Source organism: Diabrotica virgifera, chromosome 1 (genome assembly GCF_917563875.1).
Source record: "Diabrotica virgifera virgifera chromosome 1, PGI_DIABVI_V3a".
NCBI lineage: Eukaryota > Metazoa > Arthropoda > Insecta > Coleoptera > Chrysomelidae > Diabrotica > Diabrotica virgifera.
The window spans coordinates 128,039,202-128,061,718 of NC_065443.1; the positions used below are offsets into that span (position 1 = coordinate 128,039,202).

At 34.6% G+C, this 22,517-nt stretch overlaps 1 protein-coding gene across 1 annotated transcript; it reads right to left on the reverse strand.

Annotated features, from left to right (window-relative positions):
- Positions 1 to 6,281: 6,281 nt before the first annotated feature.
- On the reverse strand, positions 6,282 to 21,662 carry LOC114331315 (mucin-2). Its single transcript, XM_050660905.1, has 4 exons — positions 21,657 to 21,662; positions 15,984 to 19,146; positions 15,267 to 15,437; positions 6,282 to 14,720 (listed from the first exon to the last, which is right to left on the reverse strand). Exons 1-4 carry the CDS (start codon positions 21,660 to 21,662, stop codon positions 8,785 to 8,787), a joined length of 9,276 nt encoding a protein of 3,091 aa, XP_050516862.1. The 3' UTR covers positions 6,282 to 8,784.
- Between the last annotated feature and the right edge of the window lie 855 nt (positions 21,663 to 22,517).

Sequence of the window (22,517 nt, forward strand, 5' to 3'; positions counted from 1 at the left end):
GCCATTTATTTCACTTATTCCCCGTTAGAGGGCGTTCTAACCTTACTCCGGTATAAATAGTTTTATTGTATACCGAGAACTACGGAAGTTTTGATTTAAATTTGTCTTCTTGCATAGCCTCCTTGACAAAAGGTAGACCTAGAAATAGCGCTATCGGGGGATGGCAGGAGACAGATTTAAATCAAAACTAAACCGTCTATTTTTGTATTTTTACTAATACCATACTCTGTATGAGAGTACAAAGACTCGTTTCATATAGTTTCTCTGAACCGCATTTTTGGAATATTTTCCCAGCGGTGCCTTTTGATATTTTGATATCTAGGTCAACAGAAAACTAGAATCGAGTCGCCATTTATTTCACTTATTCCCCGTTAGAGGGCGTTCTAACCTTACTCCGGTATAAATAGTTTTTTTGTATACCGAGAACTACGGAAGTTTTGATTTAAATTTGTCTTCTTGCATAGCCTCCTTGACAAAAGGTAGACCTAGAAATAGCGCTATCGGGGGATGGCAGGAGACAGATTTAAATCAAAACTAAACCGTCTATTTTTGTATTTTTACTAATACCATACTCTGTATGAGTACAAAGACTCGTTTCATATAGTTTCTCTGAACCGCATTTTTGGAATATTTTCCCAGCGCTGCCTTTTGATATTTTGATATCTAGGTCAACAGAAAACTAGAATCGAGTCGCCATTTATTTCACTTATTCCCCGTTAGAGGGCGTTCTAACCTTACTCCGGTATAAATAGTTTTATTGTATACCGAGAACTACGGAAGTTTTGATTTAAATTTGTCTTCTTGCATAGCCTCCTTGACAAAAGGTAGACCTAGAAATAGCGCTATCGGGGGATGGCAGGAGACAGATTTAAATCAAAACTAAACCGTCTATTTTTGTATTTTTACTAATACCATACTCTGTATGAGTACAAAGACTCGTTTCATATAGTTTCTCTGAACCGCATTTTTGGAATATTTTCCCAGCGGTGCCTTTTGATATTTTGATATCTAGGTCAACAGAAAACTAGAATCGAGTCGCCATTTATTTCAATAATACTTACCTACACCTTTGAATAATAATAACTAAATCAGACGACTGGCCTTCGTGAAATGGGTGGGTGGGGTCTGTCAGTCTAGGCGCGACGTGAGATGCAAGTCAGTATTGTATTCGTATTTACAAAGATTATTTTCGAGTTATTCTCAGTTACAGTGAATAACATGAATTAAGAAAAGGAATGCGAACGTTTACAGCGATTTTTTGTTGAAATATATTTTGATGTACAGATTGAAGTTGCTGAGTCAGAGGATGAACAAGATAAAATTGAGGTACGTGAAAAGGACTCTGCTACGAAAGAAGAAGATAATTCCAGTGACAATAACGTAAAAATAGATATATCAAAAAAGAACTAAAAGTACTTATTTACAATAAATCAAATTCTTTTAAATTAATATCAAAGAAAATAAAAGTATTATCTGAAGAAGATAAAGTTACACCGGTAAAAACTATTTTCAGATAATGTGAAATATTAAAGAACTCCCATTTTTGAAAGTATTGTATACGGATTCTTAGAGTCTCCACTAAAGTACAGGCTAAAAAAATTCAGAAAAGGAATTCTACTGACCATCAATCGACATGAAATTTTTCAGATTAAAAAAAATAGCTTCATAATATATAGAATCATAAAATAATCCTATTTTCGAAAGCAGTTTTCACAGAATATTGGAGCGCACTAAAAAATCTAAAAAAAAATCAGAAAGTCATGATTTTTGTCAAATTTTTTGAATGAGTATATTCGTGTGTCGAAGCAGTTAAAAAATTTCTAACAATTTTTTAAAAAAATTATGGAGCTTTCAGAGACTACAAAAGAGTATAACGGAGTATAAGTAGTAATAGTGATAAACTCCTCGCTTTGGTTAAGAGCGAGCCAATTAAATTTCGGACCAATGCGTTTTAAATGCAGAATGAAGGTTTACATTATTACCGAGGGTAGGAAGTCCCTTAGAACAAACAAAAAGTTTCTTTTGAATGCGATATTTCAAATAATAAATCACACTAAATTTTTTCTTTTTTTCGCCCCTGTAACTTATCAATATAAACAATATAGAAGTTTTCAGGGACTTTTGGCCCTCGGTAATATTGTAATCTTTCATTCTGCATTTAAATTTTTCAAAAATACTTATTATATTTCCCAGAGTTCGAAAAAAAAAATAATGCATTTAAAAAGCAATGACTCGAAATTTTGAGCTCACGCTCTTATTATTAAAATTTGTGGTTGTAAGATAAAATTAAACTTTAAAAAAATCACAAACAATATTGATTTACTTTTCATGCATTATGATCTCATAACAGTTTTATTTAAAAATCTCAGGGGACGGGCTTCCATTTACAGACAAGTTTGGCGCATTTTTTAGTCCGGCTTTGTTCTTACTTATGAGCAGGGGCGTAACAGAGGGCCCCGCAGCATGAAGCTTGCGGGGGGGCCCCAATGGCTTAAGGGCCCCATCTTGTCATCTGATATAAAGTTAAAATCTGTTATTGTTACATTATTTTACGTTGTGTGTTTAAATTTAAAAACGTAAAAATTTCTAACTAGACGTATTTGCCAAGTGAATCATCTCATAATATCTATAGAAACTTAATCCCTTCCGGCCTACCGAAATTTATGGCAGCGACAATAAACTATATAATGCTTTGTACGTGACTATTGAAAGATATTAGAATTGCAATTTGCCGAATTTAAGAACAATATTTTTAAATCTAAAAATGGGTTTTCTTTCTCTCTGTTCTTTACCTACTTTTAGTATTTCGATACAATATTATCGACAGTAATTTCATATTGGTTGTTTGCATTGAATGTTATTTATGTTTGTGTTGTTTTACGGTTATAGTTGCATCAGTTTGGTACGCATTTATTTAATAATTATTGACGACTTTTCTTGTGTAATCATTGGACAATCTATCAACAGATAAACGGTAAGATAAGGAAATTATAACACTTAGGCTTTAGGGGAGTCAATGTAGAAAAACTTGCATTGTTTCGGTTTCGGAAAAAACAAACAAGCTTATATTATTCTAAAACATTTTTGTTAGTTTATATATCTTATCTTAAAGTGAAAACTTCTACTCACAGATGCCTCTAATTGTTTATTAATTCTTTAAACAATAAAACTATTTTATATTAAATCAGTTTAAAAGATATCGGTGAATTCATCATTTTACTTTGTTCAAAAATGTTTCTATTTGCTTTTTGATTATGCTGAATTCGAATATGACATTAAATCAGGGCCATAAGTACGATGTTGGGGGCCCCGGGGACAAACGTGATCTGGGGGCGCCCTACCGGGGGGTCTGGGGTTAATCACCCAGCAGAAGGAGTCCGGGAAAATTGATATTTAACCACTTGAAAACGCATTTTAATGTACTCCATGACTGAAGTTTCCTGTACCTACGTACATATTGCTATTTTAGTTGACCAACACAAAAAAATTTGAAATCACATTATTTTAAGCTAAATATTTTGCAAATATTTACCATCAATATAGTAACATCTTTTCTGTTTTCATAAAAAATATACTACATATAATGTTACTTACATTCTTCGGCTATAATGTAGGTTTTTAATCGCGTTTTATTGCCTATAGTCCATATTATATGCAGTATAACGCGATTGCAATCGCGGGGCCCCCGGCGCCCGGTTGCCCCAATGGTAGTTACGGCCCTGTCAGACATTGCAATTTGAAAATTCAGAATAAATTTTTTTGAGCACTTATACAGTATGTCTGCGTGGCTTCGGACCATATGGGAAACATTTTTATTATCAATTTTACGAAAAAGTTATTCTTCATGAAATGCTATGAATGGTCTTAAATCTGAGATACAAAATAAGCCGGATAAACCATCAGATATCAAAGCTTATCAATTTTGTACGAGGTAAGTAAAAAAAAATAGGAATTTAACTCAAGGATAAAGTACTTTTATATTTAACAATATACAATTTTAATTTTAATATGTAATTACATCGTTGTAAATAAAAAATAAATTTTTCCAAATATTTCTCAAAATACCGATAACCAACATCATTTTATTACAATTATAATAACTATTTTATTATTAATTTTTTAATTTTACGAAAAAATTCTTTATAAAATTCTTATCAGATTCTTTATAAAAAGCTCTGCATTATCTCAAAACGAAGATTCAATCGTAATATATCACATTTTACCAACTTTAAATTGTCGAAAAATATTAATTTCTCTCTAAGAGTTAAGTACCTTGATAGTTCACAATATTTCAACTGGAATGATATATGTAATTGCATATTTAAACATAGTTTTTAATTGCGAACATCTTTTTATAATAAAATTTTTCAATATTGTAAAGGTAGTATAGGTACAGTATAACAGAGTTAAGAAAAACACTCAAGGTCAGTTGCACCGTATAAACGAACATCTGTCGTCTCTTCTTCTCACGGTTGCAGACAAATCGGTATTATTATACTATTGAGCGAAATTAATATTTTTTGATATACCTCGTATAAAATCAATAAAATTTAATATCTGATTATTGCAACTTAGGTTTTATACCATGCACAGCATTTTATGAAGAATAACTTTTTTTCGTAATATAGATAATAAAAAAATTTCCCATAGGCTCCAAGCTACGCAAACACACTGTATAAGAAATCAAGAAAGAATTGTTTTAACATTTATTATTTTTAAAGCTGGTTATTAAATGTATCGTAGGTAAGTTGTACAGAAAACAACAAAAGAAGTTGTTTATTTCATTTTCAAAGTAAAATAATTACATTTGAAAGATTACACCTTAGGCTTTAAAAAAACACCAATACAATAATTGTAATATAGGCGTTTACATTTAAGTAATATCCAGTTAAAAGTGGTAGTTATTCTGTAAAACTACGAAGTTTTCAAACATTACATTTTTTGAGACGTTGTATTATTTGAATAAAAGTTTTGATATATTTTTTTAATAAAACATGGTTTAGTACGATGTTTAAAAAATAATTTGTGTAAGTTTCAGATTTATATAGGTAAAATTATATTAGTACCACATTTTACACCCACACTGTACTTATACACATATTTTTTTTTTCTTTGGGATATAATTATAAGATATCGTTAACGTTCTTCTTTCATTGCCAATTTGTAAAGTTTAATTTGATTAATTAGTTAAAAAGTAATGAAATGAATGTCGACTCGATTCGGCAGGAGACAGATTTAGATCAAAACGAAACCGTAGATTTTCTAATTTTAAAAAGTAATGTTAAATTAACTCAACTGCTCGCTACGACGGACGCTGCCATACAGTGCGCCACTGCCAAAGTTTGTGGGAAGGGTGACTCGAGCGTTATAAATAAAAAATATAGAAGCTGTAGATGTAATTTTAGAAAAACCTTTAATTTTTTTGTTATGTAATATTTTCTGAATTTTCACTGGTCGAGTGAGTTTTTTCTAAAATTTATATTTTCGTGTATATAAAAAAACTAATTTCGCAGTTAATTTGTTTAATAAAAAATTAAGCATCCACTTTTGGAGTAGAACTTTTTGATATGCTGTTTTATTAATTATAGTACGTTTCTTAATGAAATTTATAAAAAGTTTTATCTTGTTTGATATTTTCGGTGGGCAGAAACTCCGTTGACTCCACTACTTTTAATAACGCTGTCATTGTAATATATCTGCAGGAGACAGAATGACTTCTAAGAGGGAATATAAAAGTGGTGCAGAAAAACGAAAGTTAAGTGCTCAAAAATCCGATCAAAAACAAAAATTACCAAAAATTTCATCATTTTTTGTGACCACTGGTGAATTAAAACAGCAGCCTAGTGAAGTTGGTGAAACATCAATAGATGTAGTTGGTCTTGGTCAGGAAACAATATTTACTAATCCTACTCAAAATGAAAATGAAAACCCAGAAATAGAGTTAGACGTCGAGCAGATTAATATTACGCTCGTTGTAGTTCCAGGTAACGTTTTATTTTTATTTGGGTAGAAAGGCTAATTTAAAAAATGCTTTTTAGTTCCCACCAAAGCCATAAATTCCACACAAAAAAATGAAAATGAAATTAAAAAAAAATAAAAAAAAAACGGCGCGACTGCTCCCGGGTTAAAAGGGGCCCCATTTCAAATTCTGCGGGGGGCCCCGACGGAGTTTGTTACGCCACTGCTTATGAGCCAAAATTAATCATCATTACGGATATTGCGTTCGACGTATCCAAAAGCAGAAGCTGGTATTAATTGGTTACAATTAAAAAAAAAGACTATTCATTTGCAATTAATTTATTATACTTTTACATACATATAATGTACTTAACGTATTAAAGACATTTTTCAAATCTTTTAAAGTATCACATTTTTCTGCTTAGAATTTTTTATACAGTTTATAAACAAGGAAAATATACCAACATGGTAATACTTAACTGCTATTATTATATTCGATATTGTTGATATGAGCTTAAAAATAACATTACAATTGAAGCGATTATTTGAAAAACAACACTTGTCCAAAAATTAAAATTTTGTCAAAACAAGAAAAACTTCCCAGACATCTGTTGTTTGTCTAATACCTACTATCCAAATGTTCTATGTTTTATGTAGTTTACTCCGGATATCTGAGATTTTTACACAACTGAATGTGTCAGATGAATAAAGAAACTACTATTCTGAGAAGAATACATAAAGTCCAATTTGCGAAAATAGGCAAGTGTTGTTTTTCAAATAAACGCTTCAATTAAAGAGTTTTGTACGTATTTTATTATGACATTGTATGAAAGAAAGAATTGTGTAAAGTAGATGTATATAGTGATGAGTACAAACCGGCAAAATAACCCAAAAAATGGAAAACATAATCCGTTGTGAAATACAAAGAGATCAAATTAGTAGAGGTGGGAAATTATCCAAAGAAACCTATAAATTTACATTACATAACATTACGACAATCGATAGTTTCCACATTAAAACCTTAGCTTGAGAGCTAGTTGACTTCAGTCATAATTATTCTTATGACGTCGAACACTACCATTTTTTTTTAACTTTAAAAAGGGAGTAAACCCTGTAGTTGGCTGTATACCTTCAATATAACAACGTGGAATGAAGTAAACACTTCTGTTGTATGTATGCATATATGAATTTATTAAAAAATCCTTAAAATTATCCAGGAAGGAGTGGAAGTACAAAACGTTTTCGGTCAGCCTGACCATCATCAGTGTAAACCTGGAAATAAGTAAACCACTAAGATTAAAAAGCAAAAGGGTGAAATTTTGACAGTTGAAAAAAATTTAAGAAAATGTGGTTACTTACGTCCAGTGTACAAGTAATTGAAACTAGCCCCTTCAATAGGTATAAAAACCTCTAAAATACATTATTGTTTATAAGATTGTATAAGATTTAAAGATCACATGTGAATGTATTTCATCCTTGCTCGAAAATTGCACAAGGTAAGTACTTGTGTTCAGGTTAGAGGTTACGAACCAACTGATTAGACAGTTTGGTGCCAGAAATGTATGACAAGATGTCAAAGGAAGTTAGGTGGATTTTTCATCTGTCAACCGAAAAAATTTTAAACAAAGAGATTAATATTTAGTTTTAATTGGTATGTTGAAAAATGCAGGTATTAAAAAGTTTAATGTGAGTTCTAATTTAAAATTAAGGTAACACATTCCTTAGTACAAAGCAAGAGCAGATTTTTGCTTTTAAATTCAGTTTGTACTAAGGAATGTATTACCTTAATTTTAAATTAGAACTCACATTAAACTTTTTAATACCTGCATTTTTCAATATACCAATGAAAACTAAATATTAATCTCTTTGCTTAAAATTTTTTCGGTTGACAGATGAAAAATCCACCTAACTTCCTTTGACATCTTGTCATATAGTTCTGGCACCAAACTGTCTAATCAGTTGGTTCGTAACCTCTCACCTGAACACAAGTACTTACCTTGTGCAATTTTCGAGCAAGGATGAAATACATTCACATGTGATCTTTAAATTTTAAGACATCGACTTAATGTCGACCACTTTTTATACCTATTGAAGTAACTAGTTTCAATTACTTGTACACACGTACAAGTAATTGTAACTTAATTACTTGGTTACTTAAGTAAGCACATTTTCTTAAAATTTTTTCAACTGTCAAAATTTCACGCTTTTGCTTTTTAATCTTAGTGGTTTACTTATTTCCAGGTTTACACTGATGATGGTCAATCTGACCGAAAACGTTTTGCACTTCCACTCCTTCGTGGATAAATTTTAAGGATTTTTTAATAAATTCATATATGCCTACATACAACAGAAGTGTTTACTTCATTTCACGTTGTAACATTTTTTTAATTTGGCATAAAGTAAAAACTGATTGTAGACAATAAAGCAGTCTAATTAGTAGTCATTTTTTAATTCAAAATTAAATTATTGTCTAATCAAGAATAATTTTTTTTGAGGTTTTTCGATGTCATACATATAATTATGATTGAAGTCAACTTACCACGTATAAGAACTACCTTTACGATCGTACTATCTCACAACATAAAATGTATTTTTTTTTCCATCTTTTGTCATTTTGTCATTCATCATATGAATTTATTAATTACAACAATATGGTTTTCATTCCAACCAGGTTTTTATGTAAAACTTTAAAATTAAAGAGTAGGCTTTGAAGATAGTAACAAATATATATTTTTCATAAATACATAATATGCTTCATTAACAGGACATTTTATGAGCTACATAACACAATTGTTTGTTTTCTAACTGTTAATGTCAGTTACTTCATCAGTTTATGGTCGTGGTCGTATTTATTAAAGACACACATGGGCATTTATAGTCTACATCACAAAGTTGTTTGATTGGGTTAAAGTTTGAGCCACTAGGACAATTGTATTTGGTTTGAATAATCCTTCCACTTCTAAGAACGTTACACAAGTAGTAGGTTTCACAAGTTCTGTCATTTGCATTTCTAAATCTTCCTTTTTCTGTACAGATAAAGTAATTAGGATCATCATTGTGGGAACATTCATCTATGGGTGTTGTTTCTTGTTGACCAGGAGTACTAGTTCCTGGATTAGAGGATGTTGTTGTAGATTCTGTATCCCTAGTTGTGGAGTCTGAATTACCTGTGATGGGTACAGACCGGCTGGAAGTTGTATTACTATCAAGCGTAGTCGATGCAGTACTACTGCTTACGTCCTGACTAGTACTTCCATCGGTTTTAGGCGAAGTATCTATAGACTCTGTCGAGCTAGTAGATGTTGTTTGTATTATGTTATTTGTACTGCTAGAGGTCCGGCCAATACAAGGGCAAACATATTCAGCCTCACAAGTTTTGGTCAAGGGATTAAAGTAGGTGTCTTTATCACACGTATATTGCGACTTGATTAAAAGTATTGGATCGACAATATTTATGCAAAAGAAATATGTTTTGCAGCTTATGTCATTAAGATTAGGAAAATTTCCAGACGTTGTGCAAGTAAAATAGTCTGGGTCTTCTTCATAAATACAGACATCAATTTGCACTGTTTCTGTTGTGGAGGAATTCAAGCCAATTCCTTCTGTAGTTACCTTATCGGTCGGAAGCAATGTACTAATTTCTTGTACAGTCGAAGATGCAGTTGTTGTAGTGTCTGGTGCTGAAGGACAGGGACACCTATAGTCTACATCGCAAAGCTGTTTCGCAGGATTAAAGTTTGAGTTTGAAGGACAGGTATATTTTGTTTGAATTACTTTTCCACTGCTTAAAACATTGCAGAGATAATAGGTTCCACAGGTTCTATCATTTGCATTTCTGAATCTGCCTTTTACTGTACAGTTAAAGTAATGAGGATTGTCATTATAGGAACACTCGTCAATGTGCGCTGTTTGCTGTTGCTCGGTTGTAGTGATTGTGGCTGTAGTCGATACATTTGTATAGGATTCACTAGTTGATGAGTCTGTAGTAGATATTATAGAGGACGTGGTCAGTTCAGGTTTTGTGTTGGTACTTACATCATTGTCTGATGTAGTTGGTACATTTTCAGTTGAATTGGTGTTTGATATACTACTCTCAGTAACATTTTGATTGTTATTTCTTTCTGTGGTCACTACAGTAGTGGATATTATCTCGTCCTCCCTAGAAATTTCAGTCGTTATATTATTATTCGTGGTGACGGTCGGAAATGAAGTTGTAGCAGAGTCTGGTGCTGAAGGACAGGGACAGCTATAATCTACATCGCAAAGCTGTTTCGCAGGATTAAAGTTTGAGTTTGAAGGACAAGTATATTTTGTTTGGATTACTCTTCCACTGCTTAAAACATTGCAGAGATAATAGGTTCTACAGGTTTTATCATTTGCATTTCTGAATCTGCCTTTCACTGTACAAGTAAAATAATCAGGATTATCATTGTAGGAACACTCGTCAATGGAGGCTGTTTGTTGTTGTTCGGTTGTAGTAACTTCTGGTGTAGTCGATATTGTTGTATCAGATACACTACTTGATGAGTCTGTAGTGGACACTATGGAGGACGTGGTTAGCTCAGGTTCTGTGTTGGTACTTACATCACTGTCTGATGTAGTTGTTACATTTTCAGTAGTCTCGTTGTTTGATGTACTACTATCGGTAACATTTTGATTGGTATTTCTTTCAGTGGTCACTGGAGTAGTGGATTTTATCTCCTCCGTAGAAGCTTTTGTCGTTATATTGTTATTGGTGGTGACGGTAGAAGATGAAGTTGTAGTAGTGTCTGGTGCTGAAGGACAGGGGCAGCTGTAGTCTACATCGCAAAACTGTTTCGCCGGATTAAAGTTTGAGCTTGAAGGACAGGTATATTTTGTTTGGATTACTCTTCCACTGCTTAAAATATTGCAGAGATAATAAGTTCTACAGGTTCTATCATTTGCATTCCTGAATCTACCTTTAACTGTACAGGTAAAGTAATCAGGATTGTCATTATAGGAACACTCGTCAGTGGGGGTTGTTTGTTCTCGTTCGGTTGTAGTAACTTCTGGTGTAGTCGATATTGTTTTACCGGATTCACTAGTTGGTGAGTCTGTAGTGGATACTATGGAGGACGTGGTTAGTTCAGGTTCTGTGTTGGTACTTACATCATTGTCTGATGTAGTTGTTACATTTTCAGTAGTCTCGTTGTTTGATATACTACTATCGGTAACATTTTGATTGGTATTTCTTTCGGTGGTCACTGCAGTAGTGGATTTTATCTCCTCCGTAGAAGCTTCAGTCGTTATATTGTTATTGGTGGTGACGGTAGAAGATGAAGTTGTAGTAGTGTCTGGTGCTGAAGGACAGGGGCAGCTGTAGTCTACATCGCAAAGCTGTTTCGCCGGATTAAAGTTTGAATTTGAAGGACAGGTATATTTTGTTTGGATTACTCTTCCACTGCTTAAAACATTGCAGAGATAATAGGTTCTACAGGTTCTATCATTTGCATTTCTGAATCTGCCTTTCACTGTACAAGTAAAATAATCAGGATTATCATTGTAGGAACACTCGTCAATGGGGGTTGTTTGTTCTTGTTCGGTTGTAGTAACTTCTGGTGTAGTCGATAGTGTTGTATCGGATTCACTAGTTGATGAGTTTGTAGTAGACACTACGGAGGACGTGGTTAGTTCAGGTTCTGTGGTGGTACTTACATCATTGTCTGATGTAGTTGTTACATTTGCAGTAGTCTCGTTGTTTGATGTACTACTATCGGTAACATTTTGATTGGTATTTCTTTCAGTGGTCACTGGAGTAGTGGACTTTATCTCCTCCGTAGAAGCTTTTGTCGTTATATTGTTATTGGTGGTGACGGTAGAAGATGAAGTTGTAGTAGTGTCTGGTGCTGAAGGACAGGGGCAGCTGTAGTCTACATCGCAAAGCTGTTTCGCCGGATTAAATTTTGAGTTTGAAGGACAGGTATATTTTGTTTGGATTACTCTTCCACTGCTTAAAATATTGCAGAGATAATAAGTTCTACAGGTTCTATCATTTGCATTCCTGAATCTACCTTTAACTGTACAGGTAAAGTAATCAGGATTGTCATTATAGGAACATTCGTCAATGGGGGTTGTTTGTTCTCGTTCGGTTGTAGTAACTTCTGGTGTAGTCGATATTGTTGTATCGGATACACTACTTGATGAGTCTGTAGTGGATAGTATGGAGGACGTAGTTAGTTCAGGTTCTGTGTTGGTACTTACATCACTGTCTGATGTAGTTGTTACATTTTCAGTAGTCTCGTTGTTTGATGTACTACTATCGGTAACATTTTGATTGGTATTTCTTTCAGTGGTCACTGGAGTAGTGGATTTTATCTCCTCCGTAGAAGCTTTTGTCGTTATATTGTTATTGGTGGTGACGGTAGAAAATGAAGTTGTAGTAGTGTCTGGTGCTGAAGGACAGGGGCAGCTGTAGTCTACATCGCAAAGCTGTTTCGCCGGATTAAAGTTTGAATTTGAAGGACAGGTATATTTTGTTTGGATTACTCTTCCACTGCTTAAAATATTGCAGAGATAATAAGTTCTACAGGTTCTATCATTTGCATTCCTGAATCTACCTTTAACTGTACAGGTAAAGTAATCAGGATTGTCATTATAGGAACACTCGTCAGTGGGGGTTGTTTGTTCTCGTTCGGTTGTAGTAACTTCTGGTGTAGTCGATATTGTTTTACCGGATTCACTAGTTGATGAGTCTGTAGTGGATACTATGGAGGACGTGGTTAGTTCAGGTTCTGTGTTGGTACTTACATCATTGTCTGATGTAGTTGTTACATTTTCAGTAGTCTCGTTGTTTGATATACTACTATCGGTAACATTTTGATTGGTATTTCTTTCGGTGGTCACTGCAGTAGTGGATTTTATCTCCTCCGTAGAAGCTTCAGTCGTTATATTGTTATTGGTGGTGACGGTAGAAGATGAAGTTGTAGTAGTGTCTGGTGCTGAAGGACAGGGGCAGCTGTAGTCTACATCGCAAAGTTGTTTCGCCGGATTAAAGTTTGAATTTGAAGGACAGGTATATTTTGTTTGGATTACTCTTCCACTGCTTAAAACATTGCAGAGATAATAGGTTCTACAGGTTCTATCATTTGCATTTCTGAATCTGCCTTTCACTGTACAAGTAAAATAATCAGGATTATCATTGTAGGAACACTCGTCAATGGGGGTTGTTTGTTGTTGTTCGGTTGTAGTAACTTCTGGTGTAGTCGATAGTGTTGTATCGGATTCACTAGTTGATGAGTTTGTAGTAGACACTATGGAGGACGTGGTTAGTTCAGGTTCTGTGGTGGTACTTACATCATTGTCTGATGTAGTTGTTACATTTGCAGTAGTCTCGTTGTTTGATGTACTACTATCGGTAACATTTTGATTGGTATTTCTTTCAGTGGTCACTGGAGTAGTGGACTTTATCTCCTCCGTAGAAGCTTTTGTTGTTATATTGTTATTGGTGGTGACGGTAGAAGATGAAGTTGTAGTAGTGTCTGGTGCTGAAGGACAGGGGCAGCTGTAGTCTACATCGCAAAGCTGTTTCGCCGGATTAAAGTTTGAGTTTGAAGGACAGGTATATTTTGTTTGGATTACTCTTCCACTGCTTAAAATATTGCAGAGATAATAAGTTCTACAGGTTCTATCATTTGCATTCCTGAATCTACCTTTAACTGTACAGGTAAAGTAATCAGGATTGTCATTATAGGAACATTCGTCAATGGGGGTTGTTTGTTCTCGTTCGGTTGTAGTAACTTCTGGTGTAGTCGATATTGTTGTATCGGATACACTACTTGATGAGTCTGTAGTGGATAGTATGGAGGACGTAGTTAGTTCAGGTTCTGTGTTGGTACTTACATCACTGTCTGATGTAGTTGTTACATTTTCAGTAGTCTCGTTGTTTGATGTACTACTATCGGTAACATTTTGATTGGTATTTCTTTCAGTGGTCACTGGAGTAGTGGATTTTATCTCCTCCGTAGAAGCTTTTGTCGTTATATTGTTATTGGTGGTGACGGTAGAAGATGAAGTTGTAGTAGTGTCTGGTGCTGAAGGACAGGGGCAGCTGTAGTCTACATCGCAAAGCTGTTTCGCCGGATTAAAGTTTGAATTTGAAGGACAGGTATATTTTGTTTGGATTACTCTTCCACTGCTTAAAATATTGCAGAGATAATAAGTTCTACAGGTTCTATCATTTGCATTCCTGAATCTACCTTTAACTGTACAGGTAAAGTAATCAGGATTGTCATTATAGGAACACTCGTCAGTGGGGGTTGTTTGTTCTCGTTCGGTTGTAGTAACTTCTGGTGTAGTCGATATTGTTTTACCGGATTCACTAGTTGATGAGTCTGTAGTGGATACTATGGAGGACGTGGTTAGTTCAGGTTCTGTGTTGGTACTTACATCATTGTCTGATGTAGTTGTTACATTTTCAGTAGTCTCTTTGTTTGATATACTACTATCGGTAACATTTTGATTGGTATTTCTTTCGGTGGTCACTGCAGTAGTGGATTTTATCTCCTCCGTAGAAGCTTCAGTCGTTATATTGTTATTGGTGGTGACGGTAGAAGATGAAGTTGTAGTAGTGTCTGGTGCTGAAGGACAGGGGCAGCTGTAGTCTACATCGCAAAGTTGTTTCGCCGGATTAAAGTTTGAATTTGAAGGACAGGTATATTTTGTTTGGATTACTCTTCCACTGCTTAAAACATTGCAGAGATAATAGGTTCTGCAGGTTCTATCATTTGCATTCCTGAATCTACCTTTAACTGTACAGGTAAAGTAATCAGGATTGTCATTATAGGAACATTCGTCAATGGGGGTTGTTTGTTCTCGTTCGGTTGTAGTAACTTCTGGTGTAGTCGATATTGTTGTATCGGATACACTACTTGATGAGTCTGTAGTGGATACTACGGAGGACGTAGTTAGTTCAGGTTCTGTGTTGGTACTTACATCACTGTCTGATGTAGTTGTTACATTTTCAGTAGTCTCGTTGTTTGATGTACTACTATCGGTAACATTTTGATTGGTATTTCTTTCAGTGGTCACTGGAGTAGTGGATTTTATCTCCTCCGTAGAAGCTTTTGTCGTTATATTGTTATTGGTGGTGACGGTAGAAGATGAAGTTATAGTAGTGTCTGGTGCTGAAGGACAGGGGCAGCTGTAGTCTACATCGCAAAGCTGTTTCGCCGGATTAAAGTTTGAGTTTGAAGGACATGTATATTTTGTTTGGATTACTCTTCCACTGCTTAAAACATTGCAGAGATAATAAGTTCTACAGGTTCTATCATTTGCATTCCTGAATATACCTTTAATTGTACAGGTAAAGTAATCAGGATTGTCATTATAGGAACACTCATCAATGGGGATTGTTTGTTCTCGTTCGGTTGTAGTTACTTCTGGTGTAGTCGATATTGTTGTATCGGATCCACTAGTTGATGAGTCTGTAGTGGATACTATGGAGGACGTGGTTAGTTCAGGTTCTGTGTTGGTACTTACATCATTGTCGGATGTAGTTGTTACATTTTTAGTAGTCTCGTTGTTTGATGTACTACTATCGGTAACATTTTGATTGGTATTTCTTTCAGTGGTCACTGGAGTAGTGGACTTTATCTCCTCCGTAGAAGCTTTTGTCGTTATATTGTTATTGGTGGGGACCGTAGAAGATGAAATTGTAGTAGTGTCTGGCGCTGAAGGACAGGGGCAGCTGTAGTCTACATCGCAAAGCTGTTTCGCCGGATTAAAGTTTGAGTTTGAAGGACAGGTATATTTTGTTTGGATTACTCTTCCACTGCTTAAAATATTGCAGAGATAATAAGTTCTACAGGTTCTATCATTTGCATTCCTGAATCTACCTTTAACTGTACAGGTAAAGTAATCAGGATTGTCATTATAGGAACACTCGTCAATGGGGGTTGTTTGTTCTCGTTCGGTTGTAGTAACTTCTGGTGTAGTGGATATTGTTGTATCGGATACACTACTTGATGAGTCTATAGTGGACACTATGGAGGACGTGGTTATTTCAGGTTCTGTGTTGGTACTTACATCACTGTCTGATGTAGTTGTTACATTTTCAGTAGTCTCGTTTATTGATGTACTACTATCGGTAACATTTTGATTGGTATTTCTTTCGGTGGTCACTGCAGTAGTGGATTTTATCTCCTCCGTAGAAGCTTCAGTCGTTATATTGTTATTGGTGGTGACGGTAGAAGGTGAAGTTGTAGTAGTGTCTGGTGCTGAAGGACAGGGGCAGCTGTAGTCTACATCGCAAAGCTGTTTCGCTGGATTAAAGTTTGAGTTTGAAGGACAGGTATATTTTGTTTGGATTACTCTTCCACTGCTTAAAACATTGCAGAGATAATAAGTTCTACAGGTTCTATCATTTGCATTCCTGAATCTACCTTTAACTGTACAGGTGAAGTAATCAGGATTGTCATTATAGGAACACTCGTCAATGGGGGTTGTTTGTTCTCGTTCGGTTGTAGTAACTTCTGGTGTAGTCGATATTGTTGTATCGGATACACTACTTGATGAGTCTGTAGTGGATACTATGGAGGACGTGGTTAGTTCAGGTTCTGTGTTGGTACTTACATCACTATCTGATGTAGTTGTTACATTTTCAGTAGTCTCGTTGTTTGATGTACTACTATCGGTAACATTTTGATTGGTATTTCTTTCAGTGGTCACTGGAGTAGTGGATTTTATCTCCTCCGTAGAAGCTTTAGTCGTTATATTGTTGTTGGTGGTGACGGTAGAAGATGAAGTTGTTGTAGTGTCTGGTGCCAAAGAACAGGGGCAGCTGTATTCTACATCGCAAAGCTGTTTCACAGGATTAAAATTTGAGTTTGAAAGACAAGTGTATTTTGTTTGGATTACTCTTCCACTACTTAAAACGTTGCAGAGATAATAGGTTTTACAGGTTCTATCATTTGCATTTCTGAATCTGCCTTCTATTGTACAGGTAAAATAATCAGGATTGCCATTGTAGGAACACTCATCAATTGGTGTTGTTTGTTGTCGTTCGGTTGTAGTAACTTCTGGTGTAGTCGATATTGTTGTATCGGATTCACTAGTTGATGAGTCTGTAGTGGATATTATGGAGGACGTGGTTAGTTCAGGTTCTGTGTTGGTACTTACATCCTTGTCTGATGTAGTTGTTACATTTTCAGTTGTCTCGTTGTTTGAGGTACTACTATCGGTAAAATTTTGATTGGAACTTCCTTCGGTGGTCACTTCAGTAGTGGGTATTTTCTCCTCAGTAGAAACTTCAGTTGTTATATTGTTATTGTCGGTGACGGTAGGAGATGGAGTTGTAGTGGTATCTGGTGCTGAAGGACAGGGGCAGCTGTAATCTATATCGCAAAGCTCTTTTACAGGATTAAAGTTTGAGTTTGAAGGACAATTATATTTTGTTTGGATTACTCTTCCACTACTTAAAACATTGCAGAGATAATAGGTTTTACAGGTTCTATCATTGGCATTTCTGAATCTGCCTTTTACTGTACAGGTAAAATAATCAGGATTGCCATTGTAGGAACACTCATCAATTAGTGTTGTTTGTTGTTGTTCGGTTGTAGTAACTTCTGGTGTAGTCGATATGGTTGTATCGGATTCACTAGTTGATGAGTCTGTAGTGGATATTATGGAGGACGTGGTTAGTTCTGGTTCTGTGTTGGAACTTATAACATTGTCTGATATATTTGTTACACTTTCAGTGGTCTCAGTGTTTGATGTACTACTATCGGTAACATTTTGATTGTTATTTCTGTCGGTGGTCACTGCAGTGGTGAATGTTATCTCCTCCGTAGAAGCTTCAGTCGGTATATTGTTATTGGTGGTGATGGTAGGGGATGAAATTGTAGTGATATCTGGTGCTGAAGGACAGGGGCAGCTGTAATCTACATCGCAAAGCTGTTTCACAGGATTAAAATTGGAGTTTGAAGGACAAGTATATTTTGTTTGGATTACTCTTCCACTACTTAAAACATTGCAGAGATAATAGGTTTTACAGGTTCTATCATTTGCATTTCTGAATCTGCCTTTTACTCTACAGGTAAAATAATCAGGATTGTCATTGTAGGAACACTCATCAATTGGTGTTGTTTGTTGTCGTTCGGTTGTAGTGACTTCTGGTGTAGTCGATATTGTTGTATCGGATTCACTAATTGATGAGTCTGTAGTGGATACTATGGAGGACGTGGTTAATTCAGGTTCTGTGTTGGTACTTACATCATTGTCTGATGTAGTTTTTACATTTTCAGTTGACTCGTTGTTTGATGTACTACTATCGGTAACATTTTGATTGGAGCTTCCTTCGGTGGTCACTGCAGTAGTCGGTATTAGCTCCTCCGTAGAAACTTCAGTCGTTATATTGTTATTGGTGGTGACGGTAGGAGATGAAGTTGTTGTGGTATCTGGTGCTGAAGGACAGGGGCAGCTGTAATCTACATCGCAAAGCTGTTTCACAGGATTAAAGTTTGAGTTTGAAGGACAAGTATATTTTGTTTGGATTACTCTTCCACTACTTAAAACATTGCAGAGGTAATAGGTTCTACAGGTTCTATCATTTGCATTTCTGAATCTGCCTTTAACTGTACAGGTAAAGTAATCAGGATTGTCATTGTAGGAACACTCGTCAATGGGCGTTGTTTGTTGTTGTTCGGTTGTACTAATTTCTGGTGTAGTCGATATTGTGGTATCAGATTCACTAGTTGATAAGTTTTTAGTGGACTCGGTTATTTCTCTTTCTGTGCTGGAAGCTATATTATTACCAGATGTGGTTGGTGTATTTTCTGTTGATAGTGTTTCTGATTCTCTAGTTGTTAAATTAGTTTCATATGTGGTTATCCGGTGTGTTTGGGTGGAGGTGTCTTCAATATTATATGTACTTGTTGTTTTGATTTGTTCAGTAGATGGTTTATTAGTAGTGGGTATTGTTTGATAGGGACAAAGATACTCTGCACTACAATCGTTAATCGTGTTATCGAAGTACGATCCAGTTGGACATTTTAAGTAAATTTTTATATAGGATTCGCCATTTGTAACGCACACAAAATATTGTCGACATTCTTTGTCGGTTTGATCAGCAAACCATCCATTAGAATTACAAGTATAACTGCTCTCATTATTAAACGGTTGAAGCCAATCTATTTTCTCACAATTCTCACTGGATACCATTAAAGGCCATATCTGAAAATAACAAAGGAATATAAATAAAACAGAATAGAAATATGCTTTAATGTCGTTGAAAGTTACACAATTGTATATATAGACAAAGCTTAAAAACAGTCGAAAATCAAAACAAATAAAATTTACTAAAATTATTTAATTCGTCAATATAAATTAATAAAAAAAAATAAGTAAAACAAAAACAATATATTGAAAATTTTAAATAAATTTCAGCTAATCAACCTTAAGAAGTAATAAGTTTAATAAGTGTTGAAGAAGGGGCCATAGCTTAACCTCAGGTTCTTGAGCTTAAAATAATTTGATTTAAACTAACTTACCTTAGTACGACAGTTGATAGTAACTGAAATACAGGGTGTCAAAAGTAAACTTTTATTTTATTTATTCTTGAATATTTCCTGACAGCCATGAGCCAACAACAAAAAATTTGGTAAGCGGGGATTTTTTGTGACGAGAAATTCGCTACCAAAAATGATGAATTTCCCAGAGGGCGCCACATAAGTCTTTAAGCGCTCATTTAATAAGTTTAATTGTTTATCTCCCACTCTAGTTACTTTTTGAATCAAAATTTTGATTCTCTTAATATTTCTAATTAAAAAAGTAATACTACATTCATCTCGCTAAACTTAACCGTTTTCGAAATAAACGCATTTTAAATCTGCGATTCCACATAATTTTTGCATATAGATATCATTGTAGATACACCCGAAAAATTAACTTAAAACCATAATAATTGTGCAAGTTCTCATATTTGGGTTATGGCATCGAAAATTCCATTATAAGGAATTTGCGATGTATTTTTGGAAATTATTATGGCTTTAAATTTATTTTTCGGGTGTAACTACAATGATATTATGCAAAAAATTATGTTGCATTGCAGATTTAAAATGCGTTTATTTCGAAAATGGTCAAGTTTAGCGAGATGAATTTAGTATACATTTTTAATTAAAAATATTAAGAGAATAAAAATTTGAAACGTATTAAATTAGCGCTGAAAGACGTATGTGGCGCCCTCTGGGTAATACATCATTTTTGGTAGCGAAATTTACAGTTGTCGTCCCAATAAACCCCCGCTTACCAAATTTCGTATTGTTGGCTCATGCCTGTCAGAAAATATTCAAGAATAAATAAAAGAAGAATAAAAAACCGCTAATCGCCGTAAAAATGGGTGGCGCATACAATATTCCAGCTACAAAAGAGCTGATATGAATATTACCTGGCGCGAAAATGTATTTTTATTTTGATGGAAAATAAACTTCTAGCTTTATTTTGAAAGATTTATTCCATAATATTTGTTAAATTTGAAATAAAACGCGCCACAAAAGAGTAACTTTGATACAGTCTTCATTTTGAGGCTCTTTTGTGGCGTGTTTTTCTTCAAATTTAGCAAATATTACGGAAAAAATCTTTGAAAATAAAACTAGAATTTTATTTTTTTATTAAAATGAAAATACATTTTCGCACCACGTAATATTCATACCAGTTCTTTTGTAGCTGGAATATTGTATGCGCCACTCATTTTTACGGCATTTAGCGATTTTTTATTCTTGTATCAGGAGTTTTTCAAAGTTTTTTATAAATTAAATGTATTAAGTTAAATGTAATGTTTCTTGATTACACGTTAAGCGTTATAAATGGTCGCCTTTGTCGCATTTTCTCCCAAATGACCTAGTAGTTACAACACCAGACTTGTGATAAGACAATCCGAGTTCATATTCCAGCCATCCTAATAATTATGGCTGGCAAATGAACTCGGATTTTCCGATCAAACTTAGCGTCGTAACCACTACAACTACATTAACCATTTCGGCGATAATGGTTAAATGTATTAAACTTTTGGAGCTCGCTAACTTCTGAAAGGCTTAGCCGATTTTGATCATTAAACATGAGTTTGAAACGTATTGACAAGTAGTATCTGACGCATCCAAGGTCAAGTACGATAACTGAAGGTATTACAAGAATTATTGAGCTTGAAAAACCGTTTTCCCATAAGAAGTAGATTTGATGATACTTATGAAGCCTATAATTTAAAAAATCGAATTTTACCAGATATGAGGTATACACCGTTAGACACGTCTAGAGTTCTCCTACAAACGCTTAGTTATTGGCGCAATTTGTAGGTTGAAATTTCGAGTAATTGTCGAAAAACCAAAATTTTGAAAGTTTCATTTTTCAGTTTTTCTGCTATACTGAGCCGTGTGTAGGTGTATCTTGACCGTTTGGGCACCATTTGGAAGCTTAACTCAACGTTATTGATTTGGAGTGTTTGCGGTTTTCCTGTCTTTCCTTGAACCTAAGATATATACGCCCAAAAAATATGCCATTTTGTATTTACCTAGCCCTATAGCTGACTTATGGGTGGACAAAAGTCACAAACTACACCGGTTCTGTATCGGCCCTGACCCCCCTCTTGAAACACAGGAAAAAAATTCAGATCGGTGTAACTTTTCCACATACATACATACATACATACATACATACATAGATACATGCATACATACATACATACATACATTCATACTATTAGAAGTTAGTTTGCATGTAAGTGGATTTCTCCTTTAATGAGTTTTTCGATGAAGAACTAAAGACTTTTGTGAATAATTAAAGTGAAAGGAAGATTGATTTAGGATTATAATGTAAAAAGATTGTTTATTACGGGAAAGGTAGAATCTACAGGTAGAGATAATTATTAGTTTCTAGAAAAATAGTTTAAAAGAAAGTTTGGAATTTTAATCTCTTTTTGTTTAACCCCGAGTAAATGTTGTAGAATTCCCCGAAAGTAATTATGATGGTAGGAATATTTTTGAAAGAATGACTGTTTGTTTTCGAATGAAAAGAGAGGAAGGTGGAGAGATAAATGTTTCTGATGGGCTAGGAAATTTGGAATGGGGAAAGAGAAGCTTGAAAGTTGAGACAGTTAGAAAAAGAAAAAATTATTATGTTATTGGCATCGCTGAAGAGCAGTCAACGTTTTCGTGGATAGTTAGATAGCAAGTACCAGTGGTTGTTTGATAGTGGAGAATAGAGCTGAAAAGTGGAACGAGAGACAGATCAAATTGAGACGAAATACCTCTTTGATTCTGTATTATTGTGAGAAGGAGAGGAGAGAATTTTTGGAGTCTGATTGAATCGAGTACTGGTTAAAAAAAAGGCCTGGCTCGTTGGAGAATTGGTGCTGGTATGCTGATAGATTTGAAGCTTGAGAACGGAGAGGGCTTTGATAGGTAGCTATAACATAGTCAACAAGGGAGAGCTGTTTTGGGTCAAGAGAAGACGTCAGAGTGAGTGAAGCAAAAGGTCAGTCAATTTATGTGAAAGATATTTTTATGTTCGGAAACTAAAATTTTGAGTAAAAGCATATGAATTAAGATTCC